Source organism: Ornithorhynchus anatinus, chromosome X1 (assembly GCF_004115215.2).
Source record: "Ornithorhynchus anatinus isolate Pmale09 chromosome X1, mOrnAna1.pri.v4, whole genome shotgun sequence".
Classification (NCBI taxonomy): domain Eukaryota; kingdom Metazoa; phylum Chordata; class Mammalia; order Monotremata; family Ornithorhynchidae; genus Ornithorhynchus; species Ornithorhynchus anatinus.
The window spans coordinates 555,977-574,165 of record NC_041749.1 but is presented as its reverse complement, the minus strand read 5'-3'; the positions used below and the strand labels follow the sequence as shown (position 1 = coordinate 574,165).

Sequence of the window (18,189 nt, the reverse complement as noted above, 5' to 3'; positions counted from 1 at the left end):
AGATGGACAGAACTTTTCCCCAAGTAGCTCCTCTTCAAGGAAATTGACTTTTTTCTTTAAAACACATACCTCTTTAGCCAAAGAGCTGTTTGAATATTCCAGTTATCAAGAAACATCTTAAAACTTGTTGAAAGCTGGGAAATAAACATAATTATTTTACCAATAAAACAGTATCAATCAGAGGATAGGTTATATTTTTCAGAATACTGCAATGTTATGATACTAATAAAGCACTCCACGTTTTGCTTTTGCTTCACATTTTCTAATTCTACTCCTTTTAGTATGGCTACATTCTCTACTGTCACAAAAATACCAGTAGGAGCCATCTTAAAACAAGTGCTTGCTGGAACAACCCTCACTTCTTAGGTGAAGAAGTTAAAGTCAGTTTAAGGGGATAAGCAGCATGAGGAGTAAGTTGTAGAGCGTAAGCTCCTTAAGGGGAGGGAGCGCGCTTACCAACTCTGTTATAATGTACTTTCCCAAGAGCTTAGTACAGTGCTATGCAAAAAGGAAGTGCCCAATACAGAAGATTGATGGATTGACTGATTGATTGCTCTGATGCTGCCCAGGTAGGTCTTATTCTAGAATACAGTGCCTGGCAGAGATGATGGCACATAATTTTAAGCAAAAAAGAACAACATTTAATGAGTCATTCACCCACCTCTATCTGTTGGATTCTCAAATTGGAAATTAAGTCCCAGCGTGCTGCTCCATTTTTGTCATATCCTTTAAAACCAAAGCCTGCAGCATTATTTATGGCATCAGCTGTGTTAAAACAAAATAAAGAGGCAACAACTGAAAAGCTAGAAAAACACCTGAATTGCAGTCTACCACAAGTAGTTAAAGGTGTATGATCAGAAACAATACCCTTTTCAATCACATTTTAATACTTTATTAAAAGCAAATGTATCCAAATAACACATCAGAGCAATGTCAATTTTCTTTAGTACTTTCAGTCCTCATTCCTCATCCAGTCTAATGTGAATATTATTTGATATTAGTTTCTCCAAGCTTTTCCCATCCAAGGTTCCTAGCTTGCTAAATTTAAGGGAAGGTTCTGCCTAAAGTGATCCATTTTTCCCATTTCCATGTCTTGAAATTTGATGCATGATGATATGATATGAAATAAAATTGGGAATGAACTATATACCATGTCTAAAACAGAAAATCTATTAATATAGTATTCATTCAATCATATTCACTGAACACTTACTGTGTGCAGAGCACTGTACTAAAGCACTTGGAAAGTACAATATTAGGAATAAAGAAAGACAATCCCTGCCCACAATGGGCTTACAGTCTAGAGGGGAGAGTCAGACATCAAAACAAGAAAACAGGCATCACTATAAATAAACAGAATTACAGATGAATTCACATATACCTAAGTGTAGTGGGGCAGGGATGGGGGCGAAGAGCAAAGGGAGTGAGTCAAGGTGACACGGGAGGGGGAGCTGAGGGAAAGGGGGCTTAGTCTGGGAAGGCCTTTGGAGGAGGTGAGCCTTCAGTAGGGCTTTGAAGGGGGGAAGAGTGATTGGTGGATTTGAGGAGAGAGGCCATTCCAGGCCAGGGGTAGGATGTGGGGTAGTGGTCAATGGCAAAACAGGCGAGATCGAGGCAGAGTGATAAGGTTAGCACCAGAGGAGTTGAGATTGCAGGCTGGGATGTAGGACAAGAGAAGGGAGATGAGGTAAGAAGGGCAAGGTGATGGAGAGCATTACAGCCAATAGTGAGGAGATTTTGCTTCATAAAAAGGTTGATAGGCAAACACTGGAGATTTTTTTTTGGATGGGAGGGTGACATGCCCAGAGCGTTTCTGTAGAAGATAATCCAGGCAGCAGAGTGAAGTAAAGACTGAAGTGGGGAGAGACAGGAGGTTGGGAGATCAGAAAGGATGCTGATTGAGAAATCCTGTCGGGATAGGATGAGTGATTGTATTAACGAGGTAGTGGTTTGGATGGAGAGGAAAGGGTGGGTTTTGGTGATGATGTGAAGGTGAAACCAGTGGGATATGGTAAAGGATTGGATATATGGGATGAATTCATTCCTTCATTAATTCAATCATATTTTTTGAGCACTTACTATGTGCAGAGCACTGTACTAAGCACTTGGAATGGACAATTCAGTGACAGAGACAATCCCTGCCTAACAGTGGGCTCACAGTCTAAACAGGGGAGACAGCAAAACTAAACAGAACAAAACAAGTAGTCTGGCATCAATACCATCAAGATAAATAGAATCAATCATAGATATATACACATCATTAACGAAACAGAGTAATTAATATATACAAATATGCACAAGTGCTGTGGGGAAGGGAAGTGGAAGAGCAGAGGGTGGGAGAAGGGGGAATGGGGAGGGGAGGAGTAGAGGGAAAGGGAGGACTCAGTCTGGGAAGGCCTCCTGGAGGAGGTGAGCTCTCAGCAGGGCTTTGAAGGGGGGAAGACAGTTAGTTTGGTGGTTGTGAGGAGGGAGGGCATTCCAAGTCAGAGGTAGAACGTGGGCCAGGTGTCGATGGCAGGACAGGCAAGAACCAGGCCCAGAGAGGAGGTTAGCGGCACCAGAGGAGCAGAGTGTGCGGGCAGGGTTGGAGAAGGAGAGAAGGGAGGTGAGGTAGGAGGGGGCAAGGTGATGGAGAGCTTTGAAGCCAAGAGTTAGGAGATTTTGCTTCATATGAAGGTTGATAGGCAACCACTGGAGATTTCTGAGGAGGGGAGTGAAAGCCCAGAGCATTTCTGTAGAATGAGAGAGTGGAGTCAAGGAAGATACCAAGGTTATTGGCCTGTTAGATGGGAGGGATGGTTGAGTCATCTACATAACAGGAAAGTTCAGGAGAGGACAGGGTTTGGGAGCGGAAGATAAGGAACTCTGTCTTGGACATGTTGAGTTTTAGATGGCAGGAGGACATCCAAGTAGAGATGTCCTGAAGGCAAGAGGAGATGTGAGCCTGGAGAGAAAGAGCGAGAGAATAGGGGAGGAGATATATATATGAAGCAGCGTAGCTTAGTGGAAAGAGCACAGGCTTGGGAGTCAGAGGTTATGGATTCTAATACAGGCTCTGCCACTTGTCAGCTGTATGACTTTGGGCAAGTCACCACTTCTCTGTGCCTCAGTTACCTCATCTGTAAAATGGGGATTAATAATAATAATAATGATGTTGGTATTTGTTAAGTGCTTACTATGTGCAGAGCACTGTTCTAAGCGCTGGGATAGATACAAGGTAATCTAGTTGTTCCACGTGAGGCTCACAGACTTAATCCCCATTTTACAGATGAGGTAACTTAGGCCCAGAGAAGTTAAGTGACTTGCCCACAGTCACACAGCTGACAAGTGGCAGAGTCGGAATTCGAACCCATGACCTCTGCCTCCCAAGCCCGTGCGCTTTCCACTGAGCCACTCAGATTAAGACTGTGAGCCCCACGTGGGACAACCTGATTACCTTGTATCTATCCCAACACTTAGAACAGTGCTTGGCACAGAGCAAGCACTGATCAAATACCATTATTATTATTACTGTTACTTATTATTTGCGTATCATCCACATAGAGAAGATTGTTGAAACTGTGGGAGCGAATGAGTTCTCCAAAGGAGTGAGTGTAAATGGAGAACTAGTAGTAGCACTTATTATTTTAAAGCTAGCTGAATAATAATAATAATAATATTTCTTGGCATTTGCTACATGCCAATTTGTGGCAGATACAAGACAATCAGGTTGAACACCATCCTTGTCCCATGTGGGGCTCACAGTCTAAAGGGGAGAAACAGTTAACTGAATCCAAATTTTACAGATGACAATACTGAGGTCTGGAGAAGTCACACGACAGACAATACGCAGATCCGGCAACAGAGCCCAGGGACCCCTAACTCCCAGGTTCATGCTCTTGCCACTAGGCCACGCTGCTTCTCTGGGCTTTGGCCTGAGCTTTGTTGAGAGTTAGAAAGGAAGAGACGGGAGCAGTCACAATGGGCGGCTACATACTTACCTAGGGGATGTACTCGGTGCTGACAGAAGGAGCTGCAGGACCAGCAATTGCTGTTGCCCTCCCAGTACAGCCCTGATGGTTACCAAAGCTACCGTTGGCTACTGTGGCCAGGGGGAGCCGGGGGCGAAGGGGAATAGAAGGTGGGGAAAAACTATGATTGAGGGCTAGGGCAGCAGCAGCCATCACAGCAGTTTCTGATCTTACCTGCCTGCTCTGCTGAGACCCTGCTTCCTGCAAGCTCCCCAGGGTTCTCATTCCTCTGGAGGCCAGAACAGAGTGGACTGGCAATGGCAGAAGTAAGTGAAATTCCAAAATGTTGCTGCTGCCCCTTGAGCCAGAGCCCAGCTCCTCAGGGCGTGGAAGCAGCAGGCTCATGTCTATATCCCGTCTGCCCGAGGGCTCAATGACACCACTCTGTTCTACTGACGTACACCACGCCCTCCAAAAATACTAACAGGCGAACCTCATCTGTAAAATGGGAATTAGAACTGTGAGACTCAAGTGGGACTGGGATTGTGTCCAACCCTATTAGGTTGTATCCAACCCAGTGCTTAGTACAATGCCTGGCATGGAGTAATCACTTAGCAAATACTGCAATTATTATTAATCTGTGTAAAATTGGGGATTATGACTTTGAGTCCCACATGGGACATGGACTGTGTCCAACCTGATCAGCTTGTATCTACCCCAGTGCTTAGTAGAGTGCTTGGCACACAGTAAGTGCTTAACAAATACCATTGAAAATGAATAATAACTATGGTATTTGTTAAGCCCTTTCTATGTGTCAAGCACTAAGTCCTAGGGTAGATATGGGATAATCAAGTTAGACACAAACCTTGTCCCACATGGGGCTCATCGTCTAAGTAGGAGAAAGAACAGGGATTGAATTCCCAGCATCCCGCTATTTACCAGTGAGCTATGTACCAGTGCTGGAGAACTGAATGCGTTCCAAAAGAAGCAGTGTGGCCTTGTGGATGGAGCAGGGCCTGAAGAGTCAGAAGGACCTGAGTTCTAATCCCGGCTTCACCACTGGTTTGTTGTGTGACCTTGAGCAAGTCATTTCACTTTTCTTTGCCTCATTACCTCATCTGTAAAATGGGGACTAAGACTCTGAGCCCTACATGGAACACGGGCTGTGTCCAACCTGATTAGCTTGTATCTACCCTAGCACTCAGTACAGTGCCAGGCACATAGTGAGCACTTAAATACCAGAAAAGAAAAAAGAAGCTTGGTTTTGCTCATCTTGAACTACTAGATGACACTGAGTATGATTCTTAGGTTATGTTGGAGAAACAGTCAGTACATGGGATGCTTTCCTCTGGACTATGTCCAGATCTCACGATCATACATGAGGTCAGACACTCGAACTCAAAAGACATTTTTGAGTTGGTACGGAGTTTGGTTTCTCATTCAATCAATGGTATTTATTGAGTACTTGCTGTGTGAACAGCACTGTACTACGCACTTGGGAGAATACAATACAATGGAGTTGGTAGACACGTTCCCTGCCCACCAGCAGCTTCCAAACTAGAGAGGAAGTTTACAGTCCATTACCCTGTCAAAAAGCCACACTGACATTCATAATTCTGTCTTCTACCTCCTTAATGGATTTCTTTATTGTATCTGCATACATGGCAGTAGAGATAAAGCTTAGTTTCTTGAGATGCTTTCAGGAACAAGTGTGTAGATTTATCCAGAAGCATTGTCTGTGACATAGCACTCTGTGGTCCATAGAGACTATTAAATATTCCATCTTGGCATTGAGGCAGCAAAAATAAACAGGGTCTGAGGGTTTTGGATGGTGCCAATATATGAATTCCTACAACAAGGAAATTGATGAAGTTGATTCTGAGGCCAAAATTGTAAACTGGCTTATTTCACAAGCTGAGACAGAACTGGCAGCCAAATATGAGTCACACTACCCTCTTATTGTGTTCATCTTTTGAGGGTTTTTTTACATGAATTATACTGTACAAGAATACAATGAGCCTCTGTCTAAATCTTGTGTCTTGAAATAGACTTTATCATTTCTCAGGTATCAATGAGTTTCATCAAACTGATAAAATCAGGGCTTTCCTTAAAATGCACTTTAATGCACTAAAACAGTTTTACATTGTAGATATGTTTCTGGAAGTAAAACAACATTACCCACCTCTTGTATCTCATTTGGGCATGGAGAGGTGGGGCAGTCCTGGGCAGAGACAGAGAGGTGGGGGCTGCACTGGGCAGGGGTGCATGGGAGGGGAAGTACTGGGCAGGGAGGCAGAGTCAGGGATGGAGAGGCAGGGGTAGTACTGAGCAATGTGGTGAGGAGAGTCAGGGGCAATATGGGGCATGGAGGCAAAAATCATTCACTTGAAAGAGCAGGGTTTACCCAGACACTTTTCACAAAAACATCTCATGTCCCAGGTGCCAAGATGTTCCAACCACACCAGCAATTTACTCATTATACTCAACCCCAGGAGGCCTTTTCTAACCTAGTTAGAAGGGGGAATGGGAGACAGCAAACAAAATCTTAAATTAGATACAGTGTTTAGAATAATAGAGGTAATCTGCTCCATGAATATGAAATTTTGCATTATCAATTTCAAGGGGAAAATTATGACTGCTTACTCAATGTACAAGTATTAACACATCAAAAACAGAACTCCTTATACATTCACCCAAACCTTGCCTTTTCCCTGACTTTCCCATCATTGTAAACAACACAACCATCCAGCCTAGCTCACAAGCCCATAACATTGGCATTATCCTTGACTCCCCTCACTCAACCCATATATTCAACCTGTCACTAAATCCTGGCATTTCAACCTTCACAACCTTGTTAAAATCCACCCTTTCTTCTCCGCCCCAACTGTTACCACATTAATCCAAGCATTTATCTTATCCCACCTTGATTACTCTATCAGCTTCTTTGCTGACCTCCCTGTCTTCTGTCTCTCCCCACTCCAGTCCACACTTCATCCTGCTGCGTAAATCATTTTTCTTCCAAAATGTTCAGTTCATGTTTCCCCACTCCTCAACAGCCTTCAGTGGCCATACACCTCCATATCAAACAGAAACTCCTCACCATCACCTTGCCCCCCCACCTCATAGCTCTCCTAAAACCCAGCCCACACACTTCCCTCCTCTAATGCCAACCTACTCACTGTACTGCCATCTCATCTATCTCACCTCTGACCTATCGCCCACATTCTGCTTCTGGCTTGGAACGCCCTTCCCTTCATATCCGACAGACAATTACTCTTCCCTTTTTCAAAGCCTTATTGAAGGCACATCTCCTCTATGAGGCCTTCCCTGACTAAGCTCCCCTTTCCTCTTCTTCTACTTCCTTCTGCATCTGACTTGCCCGCCTTATTCATTCCCTCTCGCAGTCTCACAATACTTACGTATATATCTGCAATTTACTTATTTATATTAAAGTCTGTCTCCCCCCTAGACTGTAAGCTTGTTGTGGGGACGGAATGTGTCTCTTAGTCATATTTTTCTCTCCCAAATGCTTAGTACCCTGCTCTGCACCCATTAACTGATGGACTGAATGGTTCTGTAGTTGAAATAATCATAGTTTCTCGATTTTTTTTACTATGTTATGTGTCTACTACAAGTCAAGCACTGTTCTAAGCACTGGGTTGTAACATTTTTAATTTGGGGGGATTAGAGGGCTTTAGGAGAAAAGATAAATTTTGGCCTAAAATGTCTTGCTTATCTCTCACAACAAGGGAGAACTTGGTTTTGTTTGTCATTTGACAGGAATTATCCTATAAAATTGGCAGAAAAGACCAGAAATACATTTAATACACTAGAATTTGATCATAATAACATTCATAGGTCTGAGAAAAATTATGCACTAGAAGACCAGTACAGCAACAAGCATGGCCTACTAGATAGTGCACAGCCCTGGGAGCCAGAGGACCTGGGTTTTAATCTCACTTCTATCACATTCCTGCTGTGTGAGTTTGGGCAAGTCACTTCACTTCTCTGTACCTCAGTTCCTTCAACAGCAAAATGGGGATTCAATATCTGTTCTCTCTCCTACTTACTCTGTGTGTCCCATGAGGGATTTGATTATCTTGTACCTACACCAGTGCTTAGCACGCAGTAAGAACGTATCAAATACCACAATAGTAATAATAATAGTAATTATCATAAATTATTAATTTTTAAATTTATAAAAAATACTATTATTACTATGGAACCACCACTACAGCAGCAGGAGGGGGAACAGACACTATTTCAAACACTCTAATGTAAATGTCAGCCATCAGGACTCACATTAACGGGGAAGTTTCCTATATGTCAGGGACTTAAACAGATTATTTGAAATACCTAATCAAGTTCTGAATGTAATAGTGATAATAATAATGGTATTTGTTAAGTGCTTACTATGTGCCAGGCACTGTACTAAGCACGGGGGTAGATACAAGCAAATCAGGTTGGACACAGTCCCTGTCCCATGTGGGCTCACAGTCTCAATCCCCAATTGACAGATGAGGTACCCGAGGCACAGAGAAGTGCTGTGACTTGTCCAAGGTCACACAGCAGACAAGTGGCAGAGTTGGGATTAGAATCCCATGACCTTCTGACTCCCAGGCCCGTGCTCTATCCACTATGCCAGGCTTCTTCTCTTGGGCTTGAGGTAGTTCTGCTGTGTGGGTAAATTTATCAGCACTCTATAGACTTAGTCACATATCCTGGATGCCAATTGCAGCCATCTGTAATGGTGTTCTGCCTCTGTGCTACCGAATGGATTTGGCATGTTGACAAACAATAGCTCTCCTGTGCTATTTCCCTTTTAAAAATGAATTGCAGGCTCATGAGGGAACTCTTCAATCAATCAATGATCAACCAGTTCTATTAACTAAGTACTTCCTGTTTGCAGAACACTATGCTAAGCACTTGAGATAGTACAATACAACAGAACTGGTAGATATAATCCCTGCCCTAAAAGAGTTTATGGTCTAGAGGAACTTCTCGTAAATCCACCTCACAGCACGTATGGTGCAGCTCTGAGTAGAGGGAGGAAATGCACGTTTCGATGCCGACTTACCTAATGTCCAAGCAAAGTAATATTTGGGTCTAGCCGCCAGAAGGGAGACATATAGGTAGATGACCTTCCTGGGCAATGATGCTGTTGCGCGGAAGTGATCATCAATGTTGTATTCCACGGGCAGGGTTTTGGTGACAGTCATGTGAAACGATAAAGAAAGCGCACAGACTAATAGTTTCTGTGCTACAGCTGCCTGGAAAATTCAAAGCACAAGAAGTTTTGTGAGCTTAGAGTTTAACTAAATGTCCCCAGAAAATGAATTAATGTTACAGTGAAAATGAGAATCCAGGAGTACTATTCTTATTTTTCACATTGGGTGGAAGACACTAAAAGCCACAAGGAGATGTGAAAAAATAATTTCCTAAAGATGGTGATTTAAGTAAAAACCCTTGATATACAATCCGTAGCCCACCTCTGGAACACTTCTAATTTTTCCATCCTCACAATTGGCTTTTAGTGAATGCCCCATTGAATCACCTGCAACTGTATGATTTTTTTTTCCACATAAGAGCAATTCTCATCTTCATGTATCTGAATCCGTAGTAACAATGCACACTGGACAATCTGTAGCTAATATTTTAAGTCGATTTGCTGATCTAGAAGATAGGGACCAGAAGAATATGAATCTACTAGTGTGGCCTAGAGGAAGGAGCATGGACCTGGAAGTTGCAAGATATGGGTTCTTATCCTGACTCCTCCACTTCTCAGCGCCTCAGTTTTCTCCTCTGCAAAGTGGGGATTCAATACCAATTCTTCCTGTTCTTAGATTGGTAATGAGTTCATGTGGAAAGGAACTGTGTCCCATCAGATTATTTTATATCTGCTCCACCATTTAGTACAGAATATGGCACATAATAAGCACTTAACTACTCCCCTGCCCTGTAAATTAGCAAATATTTAATAAGGTAGAACTACTTGTCTTCTCCATGGACAGTAAATTCCTTGAGAGCTTCTGGAAATCCCCAAAGGACTAGTACATAGTGTTGTGCACACAAGACAGATGCTCAGTTTTTAACAGGTTTGTTTTTTTTAATGGTGTTTGTCAAGCACTTACGAGGTGCCAGGCCCTGTACTACAAGCTGGGGTAGATACAATTATCTACCTTTATTTGAATGTCACATTGGACACAGTTCAGGTCCTACATGGAGCTCACAATCTTAATCCCCATTTTGCAGATGAGGTAACGGAGGCACAAAGAAGTGAAGTGATTTGTCCAAGGTCACACAGCAGACAAGTGGTGGAGCAAGGATTAAAACCCAGATCCTTCTGACTCCCAGGTCCATGTTCTATCCACTAGGCCATGCTGTTTGTGTTCCTCCTTGTTATAAGTCTCCGAACATCTCTGATCTCAACTTCCCTGCTCTCCCCTTCCCATGATTTTTTCTTCAACTGTACCATGGTGAAGGGAAGAAAGGCACAAAGAACCAAATCTCCTCGTTTGGGGCCTAAAGCCCTACTCCTATGAACTAGTCCCTAAGACTAAACTGGAAGCCAGAGCTGTGAAGAGGACTGGGCAAGAGGAGTAGCTTCCTTGGGCCTCTGGCCAAGGGTGAATTGCACAGTGCTCTACACACAGTAATAACAATAATTATGGTATTTGTTAAGCACTTACTATGTGCCAAGCACCATTCTAAGCAAGTGCTCAATAAATATGATTGAATAAATGAATCGATTCCATGGACCAGTCTTGTACATCTTTACATTTAATGAGGCAGTAGCATTAAACTTACCACTGCTCAGGTAAGGTATTGTTGAGGTACGGATTTTTAGGGCGGCACCTCCATTTTACCTCATTTCTCCCTATTTTCTTAAAATTTGGTTAAATCCAATAATCAATCAATTGTATTTATTAAACACTTTGCATGTGCGGAACACTCCACAAAGAGCTTAAAAAAGTCTAATACACATCAACTCTGCCCATAAGGAGATTGTAAACTAGTAGAATAAAATCCCTAAGATCCTCAAAACTTAATTTTTAAAAAATTGTAAGTTTTTTTGCTATTACTGCAGTGATAGACTTGGGTGAAAACTTTGGACTTTTCCCTGGCCACTGGCCCACTGATAGTTTTTGCTTCTCCCTTTTGAGCCACAATTCAACTCACTCTACTCTACAAGCCTCACCTCAAAAGGAAGATTCTGATCCCTTGGAATTTGGAGCTACGATGGAGTCTAGTACCCCAAATTAAGCAACATTGCCTTAACATTACTTTGTGTGCCACAGTAATAAGTGATATAAAACTTATGTTTGTGAAGTTTGAAAATGACAGGAAGGAGACTAATGATCCCCTCCAGACTGTAAGCTCCTTGTGGATAGGGAACGTGTCTGTTTATTGTTAAATTGTACTCTCCCAAGTGCTCAGTACAGTGCTCTACACACAGTAAGCGCTTAATAAATATGACTGACTGACTGGCTCTGCTATAGTGTTCCCCCTTCAGCATCACTGTGCTGTGGCCAGCCCAGTCATCAATAGGCCCTGGGTGTAAAGCCCTTTCCACATACCCTGCAGAGCACTGTACCCAGCACTGACCCCGTGCCCCAACGGGAAACAGGTGGGCAGGATGGGCAGGGACGAGAGAATGTGAGCAGTGTCGCACAAGATGCTAGCGCTGTATCTCATCAATTCCTGTGGGCAGACTCCCAGGTCTGAAGGCTCAGGGTGAGCTCTTCTGCTGTTCGTGGTGGAAGATTCCCTCCCTTGTCATTTAGCAGTACCAAAATTAAACTGTTCTATTTCTAAAAGTGCTCTCTTGCCTGAGAGATTTTGCTCTATTTTCAGGTCGTGCAATCCAACCCTTCCATTTCCTCTCCCTCTCAAGTATTTTGACTGGCTTAAATAGAGATTACACAGCTGGGTTTTAGCATTTATTTAGTGTGTTAGTTTCCACAAGGTGCCTTTTGGATGAATGGAACATGAAAGTACACTGGACAATCACATATATATATATATACACCCAAAAAGTTATAGCTCGTCTTCTGATTTTTGGTACAAATTCACATTATATGCTCATAAAACTGTAATTTGTGTGTTTTTTTCACTGTTCTGGAATATGTAATATATATATAAATAAATATGTGCGTGTGTATATACAGAGTTATATAAATATAGTTTTGGGGAAATTAATGCAATTTATTTTCAATGGAAAATCACTATTTAGCACTCTTGTCAGTCAGTCAATCATATTTACTGAGCATTTACTGTGTGCAGATCACAGTACTAAGCACTTGGGAGAGTACAATGTAACTATAAACAGACACATTCCCTGCCCACAACGAGCTTACAGTCAAGGGGGGAGACAAACATTAATGTAAACAAATAAATAAATTACAGATATGTTCATAAGTGCCGTGGGGCTGGGAGGGGGGACAAATTCACTTAAGCTGTTTCATGGAGCAAACTAAGAGTAGCAACTTCTTTTCAGCATGCACTTAGTGCAGTATGATATATTCTTTGTTAGGCAGTGCAGAACCAATTCATCAGTGGTATTTATTGAGTGCTTACTGAGTGCATAACAATGGACTAAACATTTGGGAGAGTATAATACAACAGAGTTGATAGACAAGTTCCCTGACCACAAAAAGCTTACAGTCTAGAGGGGGAAATAGACCTTAATATAAATAAATTATGGATATATATGTTAATGCTGTGGGGCTCAGTGTGGGGTGAATACCAAGTGTTCAAAGATCCAAGTGCAGAAGATCTAAGTGCACAGATGACATAGAAGGAAGATGGAGTTGGGGAAATGAAGGCTTAATTGGGGAAGGCCTCTTGGGCAAGATGTGACCTTAATAAAGCTTTGAAGGTGGGGAGAGTGGTGGTCTGGAGTATATGGAGAGGGAGGGAGTTCCATGTCAGAGGGAGCATGTGGGAAAGGGGTCGGCAGTGAGCTAGACTAGATGGTGCACAGTGGGCTAGCTGAAGCTTAAGGAGCAAAGTGTCATGGCTGGGCTGTAGTAGTAGATCACTGAGGAGAGATAGGAGGGGGAGAGCTGATTGAGGACTTTAGAGCCAATGGGAAGGAGTTTCTTTTTGATGTGGAGGTGGATGGGCAACCACTGGAAGTTTCTGAGGGGGCGAGAAGGAATGAACTTTTTTTAGAAAAAATGATCTGGGCAGCAAAATGAAGTGAATAGCTGAAGAAGAGAGATTAGATTTTTGTAACAGCATATACTCCGGTCTCTCCATCCCCTACCTCACCCTACCTCATGTCAGTCTCTACTACAACTCACAGCAAGGAGCATTGTCTATAACATCTCTCCCTCGACTGCAATACCCACAAAGCCACAAAAAAACCTGCAACATTTTCTTGATGTAAAGGAGTATTGTAAGATGCCTGCATTAAAATTCAATAGTTACATCACAACAGAATGGCTTTAAAGAAAGGGTGTGATAATAGGGGGCAGCTGCATTTCACTCCAGGGCACTGGAGAATTTGAAGTTTGAGCATTTACACTGTCTTCTATGGCAAGAGAGTTCCTTATGCTTTCAAAGATTCATAGGTAGCTTTTAAAGTTAACTCTGCCTTAGTCCTCAAGGCCTGAGAGTGCCTTACCTTGAAAGTAATTTTTCAGAGAAAGTTTCAGCCATTTTGAGTAAACTCCAAATGCACTTGAAAGTGTTAATGCCTCTAAATGAGTAAGGCAAACCAAATTTTCCACACAAGGATCATGTACCTGCCAGTTTTGCAAAAGGTATAGATCTTACGTTTGGAGATGGCTCTGTTCGTTCAAATTGCAATTCTTCTTTTCCATTAGCTTCAGACTGTGTCAGCTGATATGACCTTCCTTCAATGAAAGTAATGTAGTCTTTATATGAGCATAATGGGCCTGCCAGGATGCCCATGAAATTACAGTTGTAACTGAAATACTCCAGGAGACTTGGCATACGTCTGGAATTCCAAAAACAAAAAAGAGAGAAAGAGAGGGAGAAGGGGGAGGGGCAGGTTGTGAGGTTAAATCAATGTGAACTTTAAAAACCTAACTAAAGGGCAATAATTGCTTTAGTTCCATGCATGAGATCAATGAAATGCCATTTTTCATTTGAGTTCTAGAAACTAAGATTTGTAACCCTGGGTGTTCTAAAGCTCACCTAAGCGGCTTTGAATCTCAAGGGCCAAGCTCTGTGGATTGGATTCCTTCTGAAATAGTCCTTGGAAACAAAAATACTCTTGTCTTCATGGTCTTTAATGATAATTGAGAAATTGTTCTTCCTTAAGTTCCTTATGAAGGAGTGCCGGCTAGAATGTTTTGAAAATCTCTCTGGCAGATTTTCTGAAAGATTATTGGCAAGATTGAAATTTCTGTCAATGTGCCAAAATTTGCATTATCAGCCAAATTTTCCATGCAACCAAAGGTATAATCTATGTGAATTCATCCCAGTAATTCCTCAATTGCAGTTAGTAATGTAAAGCAGATATAAAGCTGAATATCTATTAAGGAATAGTTCCTGAAATCCCATAGGATGCATGACACTGCACATGGCACTTGACTTCCTTTGGCATGGAAATTAAAAATAATTACTACTCAACGGGCCCTGAATGTATCATGGGATACCAAGTTCCCTAGTGTACAATATCTGTCTGTTTTTTAATCTAAACAGGAAGGCTTCTATTCAGAGAGGATGAGCATTCTTCCTCTTTTCCAGGAGATGTCACTAAAGATTTCTTCTCTAAGAAGGAGAAGCAAACACTCCTTTGTAGAAAAACAGATACAAGTACACACACACACACACACACACACACACACACAATCATCTTCTATTTCGACAAAAATACAGAGGACTTTTCATTCTGTTGGAAGACGTAGACCACCACAGCTATTTTACAGAATATTATTTAACCTCTTTGATAAAAGATGATGCCTCTAAATTGACTACTTTTAGGATTCAAATTGCTGGCAAGAAGAAAATGAAGATTTCGGGATGAATTAAAGTTAATACGTTCAGCCTATCCCTGCAGTAATGAAACAGCATGCTTGTGTTGCTTCATTAAACACCAGGATTCATTTCTTGTCATGACAAAGAATGGTTACATAACAGAGACATAGTTGTATCCTAAAGAGGCCGGAATCAGAGAACTTCTTGTACTCAACCACCAGGGTTCCATTCTCAATTTCATTCACTTCACAAACAAAAACAGCAGCTACGTATCAAAGCATCACCAATCTTGCTTGACAAATTTGGACTGACAACCAACAAAGCATGAAGATTGTGGTTTTAAAATTGTAACTGGAGTAAAATGTGTTGGTATAATTTTCCATTCAGCCCACAAAGCAATCAGTTCAAAAAACTGTTTTCAATAAAAAACACATTTTGGCAATACTGTGACATTTTAATAAAGAAAGATGCTGTCCCATTTATGTCAAAACTAATAGAAAAAATAGAGCCTCATCTTTTCATAATCCATTCCACTGTCATTTAAGTATCCTCCAATATATAACTCCCAAAATTGAAGCGGGAGTAAAGTCACATCAAAACTGAAAATTTTGAGAGTCATGTATTGCAATTCTCTCATACGAAGAGTGAGATCAGTAAAATGATATCTTTGCCTCTGAGGGAGCATACGGAAAGAGTTCACAGTCCAGTGAGACATATACCATGATGTTGGTATTTAAGTGCTTACTATGTGCAGAGCACTCTTCTAAGTGCTGGGGTAGATACAGAGTAATCAGGTTGTCCCACATGAGGCTCACAGTCTTAATCCCCATTTTATAGATGAGGTAACTGAAGACAGAGAAGTGAAGTGACTTGCCCAAGGTCAAACAGCAGGTGAGTGGCAGAGCTGGAATTAGAACCAAGGTTCTTCTGATTCCCAGGCCTGTGCTCTATCCACTAGGCAAATGCTTCTATTGTTGAGCTTCACTAACAGAGGTGCCAAATATTAAGTTAAACCCAGCATTATAAAGGCCCATGTGTTCTATATTTGAGGCTATTCCGGAAAAGGATCACTGTGAATTGAAACACTGTTTTCAAGATGGTTCACAGGGAGAGATATTAATGGGTGAATAAACTTAAATTTAAATTAAGGGATTTCCAGAGTTGCACTATTCATTTCAGCCTAGAGTGTATTATTTAGCACATTGTAGCAAAAAAGATCCTGTGATATTCTACTGCACAGGAACAATGAGCAATAGTGAAAAACAGTGTGTCCTGGAGGATAGAATACGGATTTGGGAGTCAGAAGGACCTGGATTCTAATCCCAGCTCCACCACCTGTTTGTTGTGTGACCTTGGGCAAGTCACTTAACTTCTCTATATCTAAGTTACTCATCTGTAAAAAGGGGATTCAAAAACTGTGTGCCCCATGTGGGACATGGACTATGTCCAACCTGATTTGCTTGTATCTACCCCTGTGACTAGTACAGTGCCTGGCACATAGTAAATGCTTAACAAATACCAAAACCAACAAACAAAAACACTACATAGAGATTAGCTTCCACCCTAGGATATTTTTAACACTTGAGGTTCAGTGATTTAGTAAGAATGCATGAATAATAAAGTAACTATTGCTGAAACTGGATCGGTTCACAACCTCCAAAACACTGAAGTTGCTTTTGACTATTTGGCTGAGTGAAAGTTAACATCACACAAGGAAAGTGGAGCAAATCAAAACAAGAAGATATTACTCCATAATCACCTCAAGTTTGGAATTTATTCATAAATCTCTTCAAAACACAATAATACCTAAACAAATGCTCTTTGATAAATCAGGTTATGTCATGGACACTTCAAACAAAATATTCACCCTCAGCAGATGTTACATTGAATAGTCTTCTTCACCAAGAATAGATACTGCTTTTTTATTCTTTACATAATTTGACTAGAAACTTTGCAAAAATACTGAACTTAATTCTTGAAAAATGAAAATAAGGCATACCAGCTGGACATAAGCCAACCCACCTTACAGCCAGGCCCCTCTGTGATGGAGTCAATTCTTCCTCTTTCCTAAACATCCCTGTGAAATACAAACACATTCACAAATCATAGTCTTTTCTCTGAGGTAAAGAAGACATCTTTCCTGTTCCAAAATGTCCTCTTCTGAAAAGTGAAACCTGGTGTCCCAGACCTTTACCCATTTGAGGCTCACAATCTAGGAAATAGGGAGAGCTATTTTATGGATTTACAGAGGAGGAAATTGAGGAATAGAGAGCTTACATCACTTGCCCAAAGTCCTAATCAATCATATTTATTAGGATTTTACTGTGTGTATCATCATTATCATCAATGGAATTTATTGAAGGCTTACTATGTGCAGAGCACTGTACTAAGCGCTTGGCAGAGAACAATACAGAGTTGGCAGGCACATTCCTTGCCCACACTGAGTTTATACTCCACTGAGCGCTTGGGAAAATACAATAAAATAGAGGTGTTAAGAGGAGCTTATCATCTACAAGGGGAGACATGTAATGAAATAATTTACAGATAGGGGAAATAGCACCCCAAGGGTTGGGGTGAGTATCAAAGTGTTTAAATCCCATGCCCACCACTTCAAACTTCTCCACTATTCATAGTACTCTAAATGGCTCCCCAGAATCCCAAGATTAAATGCCAGTTTTTAACTGCCCCTTAACACACCCCACCAACTGTTCGCCCACCCTTCTCCAGTCCTATCTATCTTTATACTGCACCTCCCCATTCTAACCAAGCTTTCTTTTTATAGCCCAGCCCATGCACACTCTTGGCCTTCTCCCTCCTGGGACGGACTGCTGGCTACAAAAGGAATCTCTCCGTACCGATTAGACATGATACATCCTACTCTCCACCTCTAGATCCCATTACCTTCTACATCACCCTTGCACTTGGATGTGCACCCTTTATTCACCTCTCCCTAAGCCACTCAAAATTTATGAATATGTCCATAAGTAATTTATTTATATTAATGGCTGTCTCCCTCTGTATGCTGTAAATTCGGTGTGGGCAGGGAACATGCCTACCAACTCTGTTAGACTGTACTCTCCCAAACTCTCAGTACACTGCTCTACACACAGTAAGTGCTCAATAAATCTAATTGACTGATTGTTTGAATTTTCCATTTCACTTCACCTGCCCTTCTGCAAGCCAGCATATTTTTTTATCCACTCAATCCTTTGACTTTGTGAATGTATATAGGCACATATTTGGGTTGAGAAGCAACATGACAGTGGAAATCAGAGAACCTGGGCTCTAC

At 41.6% G+C, this 18,189-nt stretch overlaps 1 protein-coding gene across 1 annotated transcript in view; it reads right to left on the bottom strand.

Moving 5' to 3' along the window:
• Window positions 1–18,189, bottom strand: part of MBOAT2 (membrane bound O-acyltransferase domain containing 2) — a 133,132-nt gene that overhangs the window by 11,176 nt on the left and 103,767 nt on the right. The window contains exons 6-10 of the mRNA XM_029052238.1: window positions 16,923–16,977; window positions 13,731–13,914; window positions 9,028–9,220; window positions 662–765; window positions 70–134 (exon numbers count right to left, since the gene is read on the bottom strand). Of these exons, the coding sequence (XP_028908071.1) occupies window positions 70–134; window positions 662–765; window positions 9,028–9,220; window positions 13,731–13,914; window positions 16,923–16,977 (601 nt within the window). The remainder of the gene's footprint in view (window positions 1–69; window positions 135–661; window positions 766–9,027; window positions 9,221–13,730; window positions 13,915–16,922; window positions 16,978–18,189) is intronic.